General features: G+C 50.6%; 2 protein-coding genes across 2 annotated transcripts in view; one reads left to right on the plus strand and one right to left on the minus strand.

The window, feature by feature from the left end:
- The window catches only part of ARL3 (ARF like GTPase 3), an 89,800-nt gene extending 73,125 nt beyond the window's left edge, over positions 1–16,675 (minus strand). Inside the window, exon 1 of the mRNA XM_075348604.1 lies at positions 16,535–16,675. Within this exon, the coding sequence (XP_075204719.1) occupies positions 16,535–16,537 (3 nt within the window). The 5' untranslated portion in view covers positions 16,538–16,675. The remainder of the gene's footprint in view (positions 1–16,534) is intronic.
- A 205-nt stretch (positions 16,676–16,880) lies between these two features.
- SFXN2 (sideroflexin 2) overlaps positions 16,881–18,468 on the plus strand; it is an 80,450-nt gene continuing 78,862 nt past the window's right edge. Inside the window, 1 exon segment of the mRNA XM_075352317.1 lies at positions 16,881–16,929. The gene's annotated coding sequence lies outside the window, so the exon portion shown is untranslated.

The following is an 18,468-nucleotide window of genomic DNA, read 5'->3' on the forward strand; positions in this document are numbered from 1 at the left end:
GGTGCCAAAGCAGGAAGGAGGAAACTTATAAATTGGTCTAAGGTAAACTCAAGCCGAAGGATGTTCGGAGAACTGAAACCATGAACCAAAGAACAATTCAACATGAACAACATGTGTACACAAAAGAACAACAGCCCGAAGGGAACAGGGGCGGGTGCTGGGTCTCCCAATAGGAGCTAGAAGAAAAGGAATTTACGGTAAGTAAACAAAATTCCCTTCTTCTCTGTCGCTCCATTGGGAGACCCAGACAATTGGGACGTCCAAAAGCAGTCCCTGGGTGGGTAAAAGAATACCTCGATAAAAAGAGCCGTAAAATGGCCCCCTCTTACAGGTGGGCAACCGCCGCCTGAAGGACTCGCCTACCTAGGCTGGCATCTGCCGAAGCATAGGCATGCACCTGATAGTGTTTCGTGAAAGTGTGCAGACTCGACCAGGTAGCCGCCTGACACACCTGCTGAACCGTAGCCTGGTGCCGCAATGCCCAGGACGCACCTACGGCTCTGGTAGAATGGGCTTTCAGCCCTGAAGGAACCGGAAGTCCAGACGAACGGTAGGCTTCAAGAATTGGTTCCTTGATCCACCGAGCCAAGGTTGACTTGGAAGCCTGCGACCCCTTACGCTGGCCAGCGACAAGGACAAAGAGCGCATCAGAACGGCGCAGGGGCGCCGTGCGAGAAATGTAGAGTCTGAGTGCTCTCACGAGATCTAACAAGTGCAAATCCTTTTCACATTGGTGAACTGGATTAGGACAAAAAGAAGGTAAGGAGATATCCTGATTGAGATGAAAAGGGGATACCACCTTAGGGAGAAATTCCGGGACCGGACGCAGAACCACCTTATCCTGGTGAAACACCAGGAAGGGGGCTTTGCATGACAGCGCTGCTAGCTCAGACACTCTCCGAAGTGATGTGACTGCCACTAGGAAGACCACCTTCTGCGAAAGGCGTGAAAGAGAAACATCCCTCATCGGCTCGAAAGGTGGTTTCTGAAGAGCCGTTAGCACCCTGTTAACCCCTTAACGACCGCGGGCCGTAAAATTACGTCCTAAATGACATAATCTTACTGCCCGCGGTCCTCCGGCGGCAGCATGCCGCGATCGGCACACATCTCAGCTGATTTTCACAGCTGAGATGTGTGCCTGCTAGGCACGAGCAGAATCGTTATCTGCTCGTGCCGATTAACCCCTTATATGGCGCTGTCAATACATGACAGCGCCATTATAAGCGCGATTGCGGTAATATTTTCCTTACCGCCCGATACCGGAAGTCACGTGACGCAATCACGTGACTCCCGATAGTTGTCATGGTAGCACAGGGTCATGTGATGACTCCTGTACTACACCTGACTTGGTTTCACTTTCGCTGTGCCCGGGGCACAGCAAAAGAGAAAGACAGCGTATCTGCTGTTTACAGCCTTGCAGCTGTGATCAGCAGATACTGCAGAGCGATCGGAATGCTGATCGCAATAGCCCCCTAGGGGGACTAGTAAAATAAAAAAAAAAAGTTAAAAAATAAGTTTTAAAAAATTAAAAAAAAAACGAAAAAACCTAAAAGTTCAAATCACCCCCCATTCGCCCCATTGAAAATTAAAGGGTTAAAAAAATAAAAAATATACACACATTTGGTATCGCCGCGTTCAGAAACGCCCGATCTATCAAAATATAAAATCAATTAATCTGATCAGTAAACGGCGTAGCGGCAAAAAAATTCCAAACGCCAAAACGACGTTTTTTTGTCGCCACAACTTTTGCGCAAAATGCAATAAGAGGCGATCAAAACGTAGCATCTGCGCAAAAATGGTACCGTTAAAAACGTCAGCTCGAGACGCAAAAAATAAGCTGTCATTGAGCCTAAGATCCCGAAAAATGAAAACGCTACGGGTCACGGAATATGGCGTAAAACGTGCGCCACTTTTTTCGGACAAACTTCCGATTTTTTTTTAACCCCTTATATAAAAGTAAACCTATACATGTTTGGTGTCTACGAACTCGCACTGACCTGAGGCATCACACCCACACATCAGTTTTACCATATAGTGAACACAGTGAATAAAATATCTCAAAAACCATAGTGCTATCGCACTTTTTTTGCAATTTTTCAGCATTTGGATTTTTTTTGCCATTTTCTAGTACACAATATGGTAAAACTGATGGTTTCATTTAAAAGTACAGCTCGTTCCGCAAAAAATGAGCCCTCACATGACCATATTGACTGAAAAATAAAAAAGTTACGTCTCTCAGAAAAAGAATGGCGAAAAAAAAAACGGAAAGCGAAAAATCGGCCGGTCGTGAAGGGGTTAAGATCCCAGGGATCTAGCGGACGCTTGTAAGGCGGGACTATGTGGCAAACCCCCTGCAGGAACGTGCGTACCTGCGGAAGCCTGGCTAGACGCTTTTGAAAAAACACGGAAAGTGCCGATACTTGTCCCTTGAGAGAGCCGAGAGACAAACCCTTGTCCATTCCGGATTGAAGGAAAGACAAAAAAGTGGGCAAGGCAAACGGCCAGGGAGTAAAACCCTGATCAGAGCACCAGGATAAGAAGATCCTCCACGTCCTGTGGTAGATCTTGGCGGACGTTGGTTTCCTGGCCTGTCTCATAGTGGCAATGACCTCTTGAGATAACCCTGAGGACGCTAGGATCCAGGACTCAATGGCCACACAGTCAGGTTGAGGGCCGCGGAATTCAGATGGAAAAATGGCCCTTGAGACAGCAAGTCTGGTCGGTATGGCAGTGCCCACGGTTGACCCACCGTGAGATGCCACAGATCCGGGTACCACGACCTCCTCGGCCAGTCTGGAGCGATGAGGATGGCGCGGCGGCAGTCGGACCTGATCTTGCGTAACACTCTGGGCAGCAGTGCCAGAGGAGGAAATACATAAGGCAGTCGAAACTGCGACCAATCCTGAACTAATGCGTCTGCCGCCAGAACTCTGTGATCTTGAGACCGTGCCATGAATGCCGGGACTTTGTTGTTGTGCCGGGACGCCATTAGGTCGACGTCCGGCGTTCCCCAGCAGCAACAGATCTCTTGAAACACGTCCGGGTGAAGAGACCATTCCCCTGCGTCCATGCCCTGGCGACTGAGAAAGTCTGCTTCCCAGTTTTCTACGCCCGGGATGTGAACTGCGGAGATGGTGGAGGCTGTGGCTTCCACCCACAGCAGAATCCGCCGAACTTCTTGGAAGGCTTGACGACTGCGTGTGCCGCCTTGGTGGTTGATGTACGCCACCGCCGTGGCGTTGTCCGACTGAATTCGGATCTGCCTGCCCTCCAGCCACAGCTGGAACGCCTTTAGGGCTAGATATACTGCCCTTATCTCCAGAACATTGATCTGAAGGGAGGACTCTGTCGGAGTCCAGGTTCCCTGAGCCCTGTGGTGGAGGAAGACCGCTCCCCACCCTGACAGACTCGCGTCCGTCGTGACCACAGCCCAGGATGGGGGCAGGAAGGATTTTCCCTTCGACAAAGAAGTGGGAAGAAGCCACCACTGAAGAGAGGCTTTGGCTGCCCGAGAAAGGGAGACGTTCCTGTCGAGGGACGTCGACCTCCTGTCCCATTTGCGGAGAATGTCCCATTGGAGTGGACGCAGATGAAACTGCGCAAATGGAACTGCCTCCATTGCTGCCACCATCTTCCCTAGGAAGTGCATGAGGCGCCTCAAGGGGTGTGACTGGGCTCGAAGGAGAGATTGCACCCCTGTCTGTAGTGAACGCTGTTTGTCCAGCGGTAACTTCACTATCGCTGAGAGAGTATGAAACTCCATCCCAAGGTAAGTTAGCGATTGGGTCGGTGTCAATTTTGACTTTGGGAAATTGATGATCCACCCGAACCTCTGGAGAGTCTCCAGAGCAGTGTTCAGGCTGTGTTGGCATGCCACCCGGGAGGGTGCCTTGACTAGAAGATCGTCTAAGTAAGGGATCACCGAGTGTCCCTGAGAGTGTAGGACTGCCACCACTGTTGCCATGACCTTGGTGAAGACCCGTGGGGCTGTCGCCAGGCCGAAAGGCAGTGCCACGAACTGAAGGTGTTCGTCCCCGATGGCGAAACGCAGGAAGCGCTGATGCTCTGGTGCAATCGGCACGTGGAGATAAGCATCCCTGATGTCGATTGATGCTAGGAAGTCTCCTTGGAACATCGAGGCGATGACGGAGCGGAGAGATTCCATCCGGAACCGCCTGGTTTTCACGTGTCTGTTGAGCAGTTTGAGGTCCAGAACGGGACGGAATGATCCGTCCTTTTTTGGCACCACAAACAAGTTGGAGTAAAAACCGCGACCACATTCTTGAGGGGGAACAGGAATCACCACTCCTTCTGCCTTCAGAGTGTTCACCGCCTGAAAAAGAGCATCGGCTCGCTCGGGGGGCGGAGATGTTCTGAAGAAACGAGTCGGAGGACGAGAGCTGAGCTCTATCCTGTAACCGTGAGACAGAATGTCTCTCACCCATCGGTCTTGGACATGTGGCAACCAGGCGTCGCAAAAGCGGGAGAGCCTGCCACCGACCGAGGATGCGGTTTGGGGAGGCCGAAAGTCATGAGGAGGCCACCTTGGGGGCGGTTCCTCCGGCGGTCTTTTTAGGACGTGACTTAGACCGCCATGAATCAGAGTTCCTCTGGCCCTTCTGTGGCCTGTTGGACGTGGAGAATTGAGACCTGGCTGAGGGCCGAAAGGACCGAAAACCTCGGTTGTATCTTCCGTTGCTGAGGTCTATTTGGTCTGGACTGGGGTAAGGACGAGTCCTTTCCCTTGGATTGTTTAATAATTTCATCCAATTGCTCGCCAAACAGACGGTCGCCAGAAAATGGCAAACCGGTTAAGAACTTCTTGGAAGCAGAGTCTGCCTTCCATTCGCGTAGCCACATGGCCCTGCGGACTGCCACTGAATTGGCGGATGCTACCGCTGTACGGCTCGCAGAGTCCAGGACGGCGTTCATGGCGTAGGACGAAAAAGCCGACGCCTGAGAAGTTAAAGACACAACCTGCGGAGTAGAGGCACGTGTGACTGCATTAATCTCAGACAGACAAGCTGAGATAGCTTGGAGTGCCCATACAGCTGCGAATGCCGGAGCAAAAGACGCGCCTATGGCTTCATAGATGGATTTCATCAGGAGCTCTATTTGCCTGTCAGTGGCATCCTTGAGCGATGAACCATCTGCCACTGCTACTATGGATCTAGCCGCCAGTCTAGAGACTGGAGGATCCACCTTGGGACACTGAGCCCAACCCTTAACTACGTCAGTGGGGAAGGGGTAATGTGTGTCATTAAGGCGCTTAGTAAAGCGCTTGTCCGGAAATGCTCGGTGCTTCTGGACCGCATCTCTGAAGTTGGAGTGATCGAAAAACGCACTCCGTGTACGTTTGGGAAACCTAAATTGGTGTTTCTCCTGCTGTGAAGCTGACTCCTCTATCGGTGGAGTTGGAGGAGAAAGTTCTAGCACCTGGTTGATGGACGCTATAAGGTCATTTACTATGGCGTCCCCTTCAGGTGTATCAAGATTGAGAGCAACGTCAGGATCAGAGCCCTGATCTGCCACCTCCGCTTCATCCTCCAGAGAGTCCTCATGCTGAGACCCTGAGCAGTGTGATGAAGTCGAGGGAAGTTCCCAGCGAGCCCGCTTAGCCGGTCTGGGACTGCGGTCCGTGTCGGAGTCCTCACCGTGGGACCTAGGAGTCACCCCAGGAGCACTTTGCTGCGCCGACCGAGGGGGTCCTGGGGGCAATGATTCAACAGTGCCCGGGGCCTGTGTTACCGGTCTGGACTGCAAAGCTTCTAGTATCTTCGCAGACCATCTGTCCATAGACTGAGCCATGGATTGTGAAAGTGACTCAGAAAGTTTCTCAGCCAACGCTGCAAACTCTGTCCCTGCCACCTGGACAGTGGCAGCCGGTGGTTCTACCTGGGCCGTGGGTCCCACCAGTGCCTGAGGCTCCGGCTGAGTGAGTGTCACAGGGGCCGAGCATTGCACACAATGAGGGTAGGTGGAACCTGCAGGTAACATAGCCGCACAAGAGGTACAGGTTGCAAAATAAGCCTGTGCCTTGGCACCCTTGCTTTTTGCGGACGACATGCTGTTGTCTCCTCTTAGAGCAATCAGTGAGGGTATATAGCCAAAAGCAAATAATGCGGCCGAACAGAGCAAATGTATACAATATATGGATATATATATATATACACACTTCGGCACCCAGGGGGGCCAGCACCTGGTAACCGGTGCGGCTTACCGACCGCCCTCAGCGGTTGTGTGTCCACCAGATTCCCCTATGGCGTCCCCTGCCTGGGCCTCCCAGAGCTGTGGAGCTCGGTCTGAAGTTCTCCCCCGGCAGAAGTGAAGATAACAATGGCTGCCAGCGTTCTCAGAGGAGGAGGGAGCCGTGGGCGTGCCTCATAAAGTGCGGGAATCTGGTGCCCCACGGTGCTCAGTGAGGGGGGAGGAGGATACCTAAGTATGCTCCAGCCCTCACCGCTGACATCTAGTCTAGCGTCCCGCCCTTACCCCTGACTGGCAGGCCCGGGGGCGGAAGTATGCGGTACTAGGCCGCAGAAGCCGGGGACTAAAGTTAGTAACGCGGCCGGCCAACAGGCGCGGTCGGCGCGGTAGTCCCGGCGACACAAAACACACAGCAGCCGCTGCAGCGTCTGTTACACAGGCGCTCTATGCGCCGTCCCCAAGGGGACACAGAGTACCTCAGAGTAGCAGGGCCTGTCCCTGATGATACCCGGTCTCCTGTCCGTCAGATTCCCCCAGGGGCTGCGGAGGGAGCCCGGTCCCAGTGCATGGTGACCGGTTAGGATCCCACTTCTCCCAGAGCCACTAAGGGATGGGGAAGGATAACGGCATGTGGCTCCAGCCTTTGTACCCGCAATGGGTACCTCAACCTTAACAGCACCGCCGACCATAGTGGGGTGAGAAGGGAGCATGCCGGGAGCCCTGTTAGGGGCCCTCTTTTCTTCCATCCGATAAAGTCAGCAGCTGCTGCTGACTAAAATGTGGAGCTTGCGTGAATGTGTGCCTCCTTCAACACAAAGCAAAAAAACTGATGGGCCCGTGATGCACGGGAGGGTGTATAGGCAGAGGGGAGGGGTTACACTTTTTAAAGTGTAATACTTTGTGTGGCCTCCGGAGGCAGAAGCTATACACCCAATTGTCTGGGTCTCCCAATGGAGCGACAAAGAAAAGCCAATTCTTCAACTGCTGTTGATTTGTTCATTCTGCCTACCAAAGACCGTAGTACGTAATGGCGCTTATTTATCCAGTGCTCTATATGGACCACTTACACTGGGGATTACGTGTAAATTTCTGAAAAACGTGATTCAGACAAAACTCCCAACTAGAAATCCATGGCGGTGTCCATCTTTTTAGGCGTGCACAAAAGTGTGGTCACCAACAGATGTGTTCACCTTTGAAAATACTAAAGGCCGCTTTACACGCTGCAACATCGCTAGCGATCGCACCCGCCCCCGTTGTGCGTGCGTCACGGGCAAATCGCTGCCCGTGGCGAACAATATCGGTAGTGTGCATCACACATACTTACCTTCCTAACGATGCCGCTGTGGCCGCCGAACAAACTCTTTTTTTAAGGAGGAGGTTCGTGCGGCGTCACAGCGACGTCACACAGCGGCCCACCAATAGAAGCGGAGGGGCGGAGAGCAGCCGCATTCACGCCACTCTGACCTCGTTGCCAGAGGACGCAGGAACGCTGTTGTTCGTCGTTCCCGGGGTGTCACACGTAGCGATGTGTGCTGCCTCAGGAACGACGAACAACCTGCGTCTAAAATGAGCATCGATATTTGGAAAGGAACGACGCGTCAACAATCAAAGATGTTTGCCGTTTTTCGGATCGGTAGTGGTCGCTCGTGTCACACACAACGACGTCACTAACGAGGCCGGATGTGCGTCATGAATTCCGTGACCCCAGCGATATGTCGTTAGCGATATCGTTGCGTGTAAAGCGGCCTTAACACCGCTGAACAGAGGCCAAACAAAGTCCGGAGTAACTCTGCTGGCTCATTAGTGAATGGATCCGTCGAGGGTTTCACCTGAATCACGTATTTCGGAGATGTACATGGAAACCCCAATATAAGTGCTCAGAATAGAGCACAGGGTAAAGGTGAATTGATCCAAAATGTTCTGCACCTAAATCGCCAAATATTCAACTCAACCCACAAAAACACAAGTACCCACTCAGATCTGTCATCTGTTAATGGAAATATAGGGAGCTTCCATGTAACTGGTAACACAAAGGCTCTGGGAAAACGCTATGGCTCCCCCCTTAAAAAAGAAATCCATCAAAATCTGCGCTCCCAAATCCAAATACCGCCCCCCCCCCCTAATGTGCCTAAACCACACTTAGCTTGCACATGTTTGGCATTGTTGTAGTGGGGAGAGCCCGCTTAATTTACAGAGTGCAGGTTTCCAGAAGCACGAGCTGGGCACAATGTATGGGCACTAAAATGTACTGGGCACTACAATGGCTTATTTGCAATTTTTAATTCTGCAACATTCACTGTGTTTGACTCAATGGATGTTTTCCAGACACTAAATTGTCACTACACCCACAGAAATTCCCAGAGGGGTGCAATTTCCACAATGTGGTCACTTGAGGGGGTTTCTGTTGACCTGACACTAAGGGCTCTACAAATGGATCCATAAAACTATTCTACGAAAATCTGTGCTTCAAAAATCAAATGGCGCTCGTTCCCTCCCGAGCCCTGCAGTACTATACAGTCACATGTTTGTTATTGCCACATTAAGGATAAATTGTGTAACATGCATGGGGGCCTTTTTTTTGTACCTATTCCCCTTGTGAAATTTGGAAATCTGAGTTTAAAGGGAACCTGTCAGCAGAAATTTCGCCCAAAACCTAAAAGATTCCCCCTCTGCAGCTCCTGGGCTGCATTCTAGAAAGGTCCCTGTTATTATTGTGCCCCCTGTGAGACCAAAATAAAGACTTTATAAAGTGGTACCTTTTTGTATGCAGATTCTGTAAATGTGACACGGGGGCGGGCTGCCTGGCGTCCGTTATTCTGCCTCCTGCCGCTTTAGGCAGTCCCCCATCGCCGATTTCCATAGCTGTGGACGCCGCCCAGTGCTCCACAGGTCCCCGCGCATGCCCAGTGCTCATCTCTCGTGGATGAGCACTGTGCCCAGTGTCACCGCTGGTGACGTGCGCGCAAGCTTTAGATTATGGGCGGTGCTGTGATGTTTATTACCAAGCAACCGCCCATAATCACGGGACCGCGCTTTCCCCCTCGGCGTCCTTCGTTCTGCGCAAGCGCGGTGCTGCTGACCCCACGTCACCTCCTTCCCATCTTGCCCTGAGGCAGGAAATAGATAGGAGGTGACGTGGGGTCAGCAGCACCGCGCTTGCGCAGAACGAAGGACGCCGAGGGGGAAAGCGCGGTCTCGCGATTATGGGCGGTTGCTTGGTAATAAACATCACAGCACCGCCCAAAATCTAAAGCCTGCGCGCACGTCACCAGCGGTGACACTGGGCACAGTGCTCATCCACGAGAGATGAGCACTGGGCATGTGCGGGGACCTGTGGAGCACTGGGCGGCGTCCATAGCTATGGAAATCGGCGATGGGGGACGGCCTAAAGCGGCAGGAGGCAGACTAACGGCCATCAGGCAGCCCGCCCCCGTGTCACATTTACAGAATCTGCATACAAAAAGGTACCACTTTATAAAGTCTTTATTTTGGTCTCACATGGGGCACAATAATAACAGGGACCTTTCTAGAATGCAGCCCAGGAGCTGCAGAGGGGGAATCTTTTAGGTTTTGGGCGAAATTTCTGCTGACAGGTTCCCTTTAAAACATTTTAGTGGTAAAAATTTAATTATTATTTCTTTACCACCCAAAAGTATAAAATGTTGTGACATATCTGTGGCGCCAATATGCTCCCTTCACCCCTGTAGATGAATTCATTGAGGGGAGCAAGTTGTAAAATGGGGGGGGGGTCTCAAAATATTTGTGTGTGTTTTTCTCTTTTTACTTACTGGGTCTGTAATGGGGGGGGGGTCTGTGATAGATGCCTCTTCATTACTGACCTCTGGGCTTGAAGCCAGCTGACATCGGGCCCAACTACCATTACCCCGATTGCCAATGTATCGGGACAATCAGGAAAAGTCAGCAAAGCACAAGAATTGGAGCATCTAATGTACCTAGTGTGATGTGCCACTTCTGGGGCAGCTGCAGGCTGCTAATTTTAGGCTGAGGAGGGCCCAATAACCATGGTTCTTGCCAACCTGATATCAGCCCACAGCTGCGTACTTTACCTTTGCTGGTTATTAAAAAAGGAGGAAAGGGAGGACCAATGTAGTTTTTTTTTTCAAATTCTATACTTTTTAGGTTAAATCAGGCTAAAGATCCTTTAGTGCCACGTGAAAGTCACCAAAGGGTTTAAGTGTATAATATGTGGGGGTGTTGCAACATTACATAGTTGCAGAATATCTATCATCTATCTAGCTATGTTTATGGGGGGGTTTTGTCTGTATATGTGTGTTTGTGTGTATTCAGACATTGAACTCTGCTTTGGACAAGTTCCTGTTTGACCTGCAGCCCGTGCTTCAAATAACTTTATTGATCCCCGATAGGTTTTGTTTAGATGCGTGCCTTTGCGTTGCGTAAAACGCACTAAAAATGAACAGTACAGACCAAAAGTTTGGACACACTTTCTCATTCAAACAGCTTTATTTATTTTCATGTCTCTAAAAATTGTAGAATCACATTGAAGACATCAAAACTATGAATTAAAACATGTGGAATGAAATACTTAAAAAAGTGTGAAACAACTGAAATTATGTCTTATATTCTAGGTTCTTCAAAGTAGACACCTTTTGCTTTGATTACTGCTTTGCACACTCTTGACTAGCTTCAAGAGGTAGTCACCAGAAATGGTTTTCCAACAGTCTTGAAGGAGTTCCCAGAGATGCCTTCACTCTGCGGTCCAGCTCACCCCAAACCATCTCGATTGGGTTCAGGTCTGGTGACTGTGGAGACCAGGTCATCTGGCGTAGCATCCCATCACTCTCCTTCTTAGTCAAATAGCCCTTACACAGCCTGGAGGTGTGTTTGGGGTCATTGTCCTGTTGAGATATAAGTGATGGTCCAACTAAACGCAAACCGGATGGAATAGCACGCCGCTGCAAGATGCTGTGGTAGCCATGGTGGTTCAGTATGCCTTCAATTTTGAATAAATCCCGAACAGTGTCATCAGCAAAGCACCCCCATACCATCACACCTCCTCCATGCTTCACGGTGGGAACCAGGCATGTAGAGCCCATCCGTTCACCTTTTCTACAAAGACACGGTGGTTGGATCCAAAGATCTCAAATTTGGACTCATCAGACTAAAGCACAGATTTCCACTGGTCTAATGTCCATTCCTTGTGTTCTTTATCCCAAACAAGTCTCTTCTGCTTGTTGCCGGTCCTTAGCAGTGGTTTCCTAGCAGCTATTTTACCATGAAGGCCTGCTGCACAAAGTCTCCTCTTAATAGTTGTTCTAGAGATGAGAAGGTGTGTCCAAATTTTTGGTCCGTACTGTATATGCACTGTTTTTACCTGCAGATTTTCCGCATCTCAAAAAAGTTTGTGAGGAATTTCTGCACTGACAAATTGCCATGCTGCGGCCTGGAAAAACGCACCGCAGGTCAGTTTATGTAGTGGAAGAAAAATAATGGACATTTGAATCCCATCCACTTTGCTTGTACTGTAAAACACTGCATTTTCTGACAAAGCAAAAACACGCAGTGTCAAAAACGTAAGGGTATGTGCACACGCTGCAGAAATTTTCTGCATGAAATCTGCACCTTCTGGCAAAAAAAAGCAAAATAAAAAAACATGCATTTTAGTATGTTTTTGTACCATACATTTTTTATAATGAAATCAATGTCTGGAAGGACTAAAAAAACGCAGGAAGAACCCCCCCTCCCCCCAACAATTGACGTACTGCAGATTGTTTTCCAACCAGAAGCAATTTGGTGATGAACAAAGTATAAAAATTTTGGGTCCATGACCAAGACATTCCTCAGATCTTAATAAAACTAGGAACCTGTTGTCAATCCTCAAAAAGCGGGTGGGCCAAAAAACCAAAAACAAAACAAATTGTGATAAATTGCAAGGTCTGAGAGGCAAGACTGGATTGTCATCAGTCAGGATTTGGCACAGAAGCTGGTCAGGGGGAATTGCCAAAGTCTTGAAAAATTAAAGGGAGGCTTTACATGCTGCGACGTCGCTAGTGTTCGCACCCGCCTCCGTCGGTTGTGCGTTACGGGCAAATCGCTGCCTGTGGCGAACAAAACCGCTAGTATCCGTCATACGCACATACCTTCCTAACGAAGTTGCTGTGGCCGGCGAACAACCTCTTTTCTAAGGGGGAGGTTCGTGCAGCGTCACAACGACGTCACACGGCAGCTGTCCAATAGAAGCGGAGGGGCGGAGAGCAGCCGCAGAAAAGACACGCCCACCTCGTTGCCGGACGACGCAGGTACGGTGATGTTCCTCGTTCCTGGGTGTCGCACGTAGCGATGTGTGCTGCCTCAGGAACAACGAACAACCTGCGTCCTGCACCAGCAACGATATTTGGGATTAGAACGACGTGTCAACGATCAACGACATCACTAACGAGGCCGGATGTGCGTCACGAATTCCGTGACCCCCAACGATATCTCGTTAGCGATGTCGTTGCGTGTAAAGCGGCCTTTAGGCTCGCCCTGTAAATATTGAGTCTTTGCAGAAATTTGATAGTAAAACTTTAAAAACTAGTGAAAAGTTTATAACTATAACTCAGTAACCATAGCAACATATAACTAAAAATACTAAAGCAGCAAACTCTGTAAAAAACAAAATTTGAGGCAGTCTCCAAACTTTTGGTACTTTTAGTTATCCATTAAAAAGGTATCACAACTGCAAAATTATAATTTAGTTTCTCTCAATGAGACCAATCAATCATTGTACTTAAAGGAGTTGTCCGACATAAACTCAAAAATTTTTGGTAAGCTAATCTGTGCTGTATTGTCATATAAATCACACCTACATTGTTATTTTTTTGTTTTCTAACTTTTGTTCCTCTTGAATTCACCCTTTATTCTCTGCAGCTTCTTGTTTACATTCAGCTCCAGCAAACATGACCACTTCCTGTGCAAAACCTCAGTCAGAGCTGTCACCGCCCGACCCTCAGTGTCCAGCCTCACCCCCTGCCCCACCCCAGTGTCCAGCCTCGCCCCCTGCACACACATTCCATGTCAGTATTCTTCCCCAGCACCTGACCTGGTATCACTACAGCATTGCAAATAACAGCCCCACATCGGACTCTGCACCGCACACGCGCACATCGGACTCTGCACCGCGCACATCGGACTCTGCACCGCGCACATCGGACTCTGCACCGCGCACATCGGACTCTGCACCGCGCACGCGCACATATGGCTCTGCGCCGCGCACATATGGCTCTGCACCGCACACGCGCACATATGGCTCTGCACCGCACACATATGGCTCTGCACCGCACACACGCACATACACACACACAGCGCTCTGTACTGACCCCCTACCCCCATAGGGAACACATGTAGGGAATACATACTCACCCGTCCTCGCTCCCCGCCGCTCCTGCACGTTCGCGCGCTGTCTGGTCTGGACATATCAGCACAGTAGTGACGTCACCGCAGTCCTGATCTGTCAGACACAGACTGCACGGGCAGTGATGAGAAGCAGCGCTGCGCTCCCTCTCATCAGCGCTTTCAAATGTACCGGCATCTGTGATCTGTGATGCCGGTATATTTGAATGTGCGATCCTGAGCAGGGGCCCGCTGCTGGAGCTGACACCACGGCAGCCGCCGCCAGGCCCCGCCCCCAGGTCACGGACCCCACAGCAGTGCAGGGGGAGGTTGCGGGGAGAGTAAGAGGTGCGGGGGAATGTGTGGGAGGGTGCAGGGAAGGGGGCGGGGACTCCACGTACTGTACCCTCCCAGCAGGGCGGCAACATGCTGTTCCAGATTTGCATGTCAACATGGTCCTGCCCATGTTGACATGAAATGACCAAAAGCAGCAAAATCGCGGCAGGAGCGGTCACATGACCACTCTGAGCCGGGGAAGAGGGGCTGATAGCAGGACAGGTAAGTGGTCTCTATCTACTTACCTGCCCCAATGTAGCCCAATAGGGTAATATAAAAAAAAAAGTCAAAAGAAGCCGGATAACCCCTTTAAGGAGACTCAATTCTGCAGAGTTTTGTCAGATTTGTTTCCATACATCCCGGGGACACAAGTCAATGGGTTTGCACACAGAGCCCTGTTTTCTCACAGACGTGTGGACCATTCGTGTTTGTGTGTGTGTGCTCCACAAGGCGACATGTCTGTTTTTTTCTCCAGCAGCACGGGTGTCACACGGACCGCACTCTGATATGATCCGTGTGACATGCACCAGAGAAAACACGTGTCTGTGAACTTTCTATACTTACCTGTCTTCAGCGCTGCTGTCACTTGGCCCGCTCATTATGTCCATGAATATTCACTGCACCGCAGACCTGGAAGCAGCAGCGCCGGGAACAGGTGAGTATAGAAGTTCCTGCTGTCAGTGTGCTATCACAAACAGCACACGCTGAACACACACATGACACGCACACCACGGACCATTAAAAACGTGCGTTTTTATCAGACGAGTGATGAGAATATTACAGCTGAACTCTATGGATTCATTTTCTGCCTTTTTTTAAACCTACAGTACAAGGACGAGAAAAACTGATGTTTGAATGTGACTTTAGGCTTCTGTTTAAACCTAAAGGTCCACTTACTCTGCACAATTATCAGTAATGAATATTCCTGGGACAGCTCGTTTCACAATGATAGTCAGGTCTGTTTAGACAGCACAAACGAAAAGAACCCTTGACCGTCAGGTGAAATGAGATTTTGGGCTGCACAAAAGATGATCGCTTCTCGTCAGCGCATCGTCCTGTGTACCTGTGCTGCTGAGAACAATGGCCGCCTATGCGTACTGAATTATGTATTACAGATTGTGCAGTATAGTGCACTTCTGAAGAAGGGTCGGTCTCTAAACAGGCTATTAACAGGCCGGCAACCACAAACACAACAGGGCCTCATTCACCTCCCTATACTGAAATTCCTCACCGAATATTCGATAAGTATGGAACGGACGATCAGACCATGGACAAGCCAGAAGAAACTAGCAGATAGGGAAGATCAGTTGTCACCGATCACCCACATCATACATTACATTTATAGTTTGGGCTAAAAAATGAGAAAAACAAAGATAACCTGACATCTCATGTTTGGCCGGCTGCCAGCACCCACAATTTCCAGATGATGGGTGAACAAAATGGTGACAATGTGTCATTTTGGCCAACACATTAACCCTATGTGTACGAGTAGCTTCATGGCCCTACATAGTCTGGTTACAAGTCTGTTTAGTGCCGCAGCGGATTGTATCCCCAGCAAAGAGCATGAGATGTTATAGAACTTGTCCGGACCTTGTAATAAAACCAAAAGGTCCCAACCTGACCCCGGCCACGATGGATCAGAAAGAAAAGCCCAATGGTCTGTGCTGATCCCTGAGGAACAGCCATTATTACTATTAATTACTATGGGGCCATCCAGGGTCAGGTTCACGCTCATTGCTCCGGTGATCAGCTGACACTACAGCACTTCCGCGCGCACAAGACCCCCTCCTTCTCCGCGCGCACAAGACCCCCTCCTTCTCCGCGCGCACAAGACCCCCTCCTTCTCCGCGCGCACAAGACCCCCTCCTTCTCCGCGCGCACAAGACCCCCTCCTTCTCCGCGCGCACAAGACCCCCTCCTTCTCCGCGCGCACAAGACCCCCTCCTTCTCCGCGCGCACAAGACCCCCTCCTTCTCCGCGCGCACAAGACCCCCTCCTTCTCCGCGCGCACAAGACCCCCTCCTTCTCCGCGCGCACAAGACCCCCTCCTTCTCCGCGCGCACAAGACCCCCTCCTTCTCCGCGCGCACAAGACCCCCTCCTTCTCCGCGCGCAGAAGACCCCTCCTTCTCCGCGCGCAGAAGTCCCCTCCTTCTCCGCGCGCAGAAGACCCCCCCTCCGCAAGCAGAGCCCCCTCAGCATTGCCCCTCATTATACCGAGCTCATCCAAGCAGAGCCCCTCCACATAGAGCAGCCTCAATATACAGAGCCCCCTCCACATACATAGCCCATCCAAGCAGACCCCCTCAATTTACAGAGTCCATCCAAGCAGAGCCCCTCCACATGCAGAGCCCCCTCCACATGCAGAGCCCCCTCCACATGCAGAGCCCCCTCCACATGCAGAGCCCCCTCCACATGCAGAGCCCCTCCCCAGCAGCTGGAGGCGGTCACGGACACACCAGGACTAGGGTGAGCCCGGCCCAGCTCTGGACGATCTAATCCCTGAAGATCCTCTTATGTCACCAGGGTCCCAGCATCATGGCGTCCCAGCAACGGGAAAGCTCCGCGCTCCTCCCCCCACACCATGTATCCTCACCCCATCCTCATCTACCGTTACCGACAAACCGCTCCGCATCACTCACCATCCTCTCCACGACTCTCCAGGTTACCAGGGGCAACTACGTCACCCAAGCCGCTAGTAACGCGTAAGGACGCTGGGCGTGTCACGTCTCGTACACTGGTTGCCTAAACACACGTTCTAACCACGCCCATTACCCCGCCCATAAACCTGACCGTATGTGACTGTGGGATCTGTGGCGCCCATGCGCGAAGAATCTAACACGCCGCTCAAAAAAAAAATGAGTACAGTATAAGTGGGCGGTGTCGAGCGCTGACATTCTTATTGGTCGGAGGTGTAAATCCTGTCTGCTGATTGGTTATGACGCGTCAAGTAGCTGGCGTGGACGGAAGGGCTGAGCGAATGGGTAGAAGTCCATGCTGGAGTAGAGGATCGGGCAGTGCGGGCGCAGAGGTGCAGGTAATAGCGGGGATCCTGGCACAGTGCGCATCATAGCAGCGGGTCAGCGTGGATGTGTGTTCCTGAGGAAGTTTTGCTGATGTTGGGCAATGTTATCTGTGCCCAGTGTTTGTTGCACGGTCCTGGCAGTATCTGATGGGCTCATGCTGCAAGGAAAGGACTGACTGATTGTAATGAGGTGTCACTTTTGATCTGTTCTGTCCAGAATTTGTACAGTGTAAGGCTAGTTTCACACTTGCGTTTTTTCCCTTCAGTCGCAATCCGCCGTTTTGGGAAAAAAGCGGAATCCGTTGACGGATTCCGCTGCTTCCCATAGACTTGTATGGACTACGGATTGCGCCTGATGGTCCTGCGTTGCTTCCGCTGGCCGACGCTGCGATGCTTCCGCCGGGCGAAAGGAACGCAGCATGTAACGCTTTTTCGTGCGTTAAAATGATGCAGAGCGGCGGATTCCGTCGGCGTCCGTTGTTTTTAGAATGGACGCCTATGGTTGCGGATTCCGTTAGAATCCGACATTTGACGGATTCCGTTAACGCATCCGTCTTTACACAACTGCGCATGCCCAGATGTGTAAAGTCAAGAAAAAAAAAACTATAACGGATTGTGTTCTTTTGTACGATCCGTCGCATCTGTCACACAACGCAATGCAACGGATGCCGTTCAACGCAAGTGTGAAACTAGCCTTAGGCGTCATTCACACATCAGTCTTTTTTTTGCTTAGTTTTGCTAAGGCTGCTTTCACACATCCGGTTTTTGCAGTGCAGCTCAATTTGGCTCAAAAAACCTATGCAACGGATGCGGTGAAAGAAAACGGATCCGTTGCATAAGTTTTTTCATGTGGTCCGTCCATTTTTTGACGGCTGCGGCTTGGTACTGAGCATGCGTAGTGCAAAAAACGCATCCGGCAGCCATAGGCTTGCATTGTAAATCGCGCTGGATCCGTTTTTTTCGCCGCACAAAAAAAATTGCCAGGCAACATTCCATCCGGCCGCCGCATGGGCTAAATATGCCGCATCCGGCAAAAACCGGACGCAATGCAAGGCCATGCGGCACAATACGGCACTAATGCAAGTCTATGCAGAAAAAACTGCAACCGGCGGCAAAGAAAAACGGTTGCGTTTTTTCTGCAAAGCGCCGCATTGTGCCGCTCAGCAAAAACCGGAGGTGTGAAAGCAGCCTTAGGCATCAGTTTTTTATGCCAAAACCAGGAGTGTCCCCCAAATCCCAGAAAAGGGGTCCAAAGGTGTTTGCTGGGAAGTTTCTAACTAAACTCCAGAACAGCTGGGACACGGTGATTAACAGCGCCATTATTAAAATCGCAATGCGTTTCAAGAGGCAGAAATACAGATATCTATAGAAAACCCAGAAAAGGGGTCATATATTTTTTTTCTTTCAATTCTTGTTTATCTTTGTAAGTCCTGGCTGTGGGGATGACCTCACACAGGTCCTGCAAGAGACAAAGCGAATCGTTTGTATAATACTTGTGCTAATTCTAACAGGGGGAGGGGATAACTATGAATATATTATCTGCTCCAGTGC

The sequence above is a fragment of the Anomaloglossus baeobatrachus genome, chromosome 5 (genome assembly GCF_048569485.1).
Source record: "Anomaloglossus baeobatrachus isolate aAnoBae1 chromosome 5, aAnoBae1.hap1, whole genome shotgun sequence".
Taxonomy (NCBI): domain Eukaryota; kingdom Metazoa; phylum Chordata; class Amphibia; order Anura; family Aromobatidae; genus Anomaloglossus; species Anomaloglossus baeobatrachus.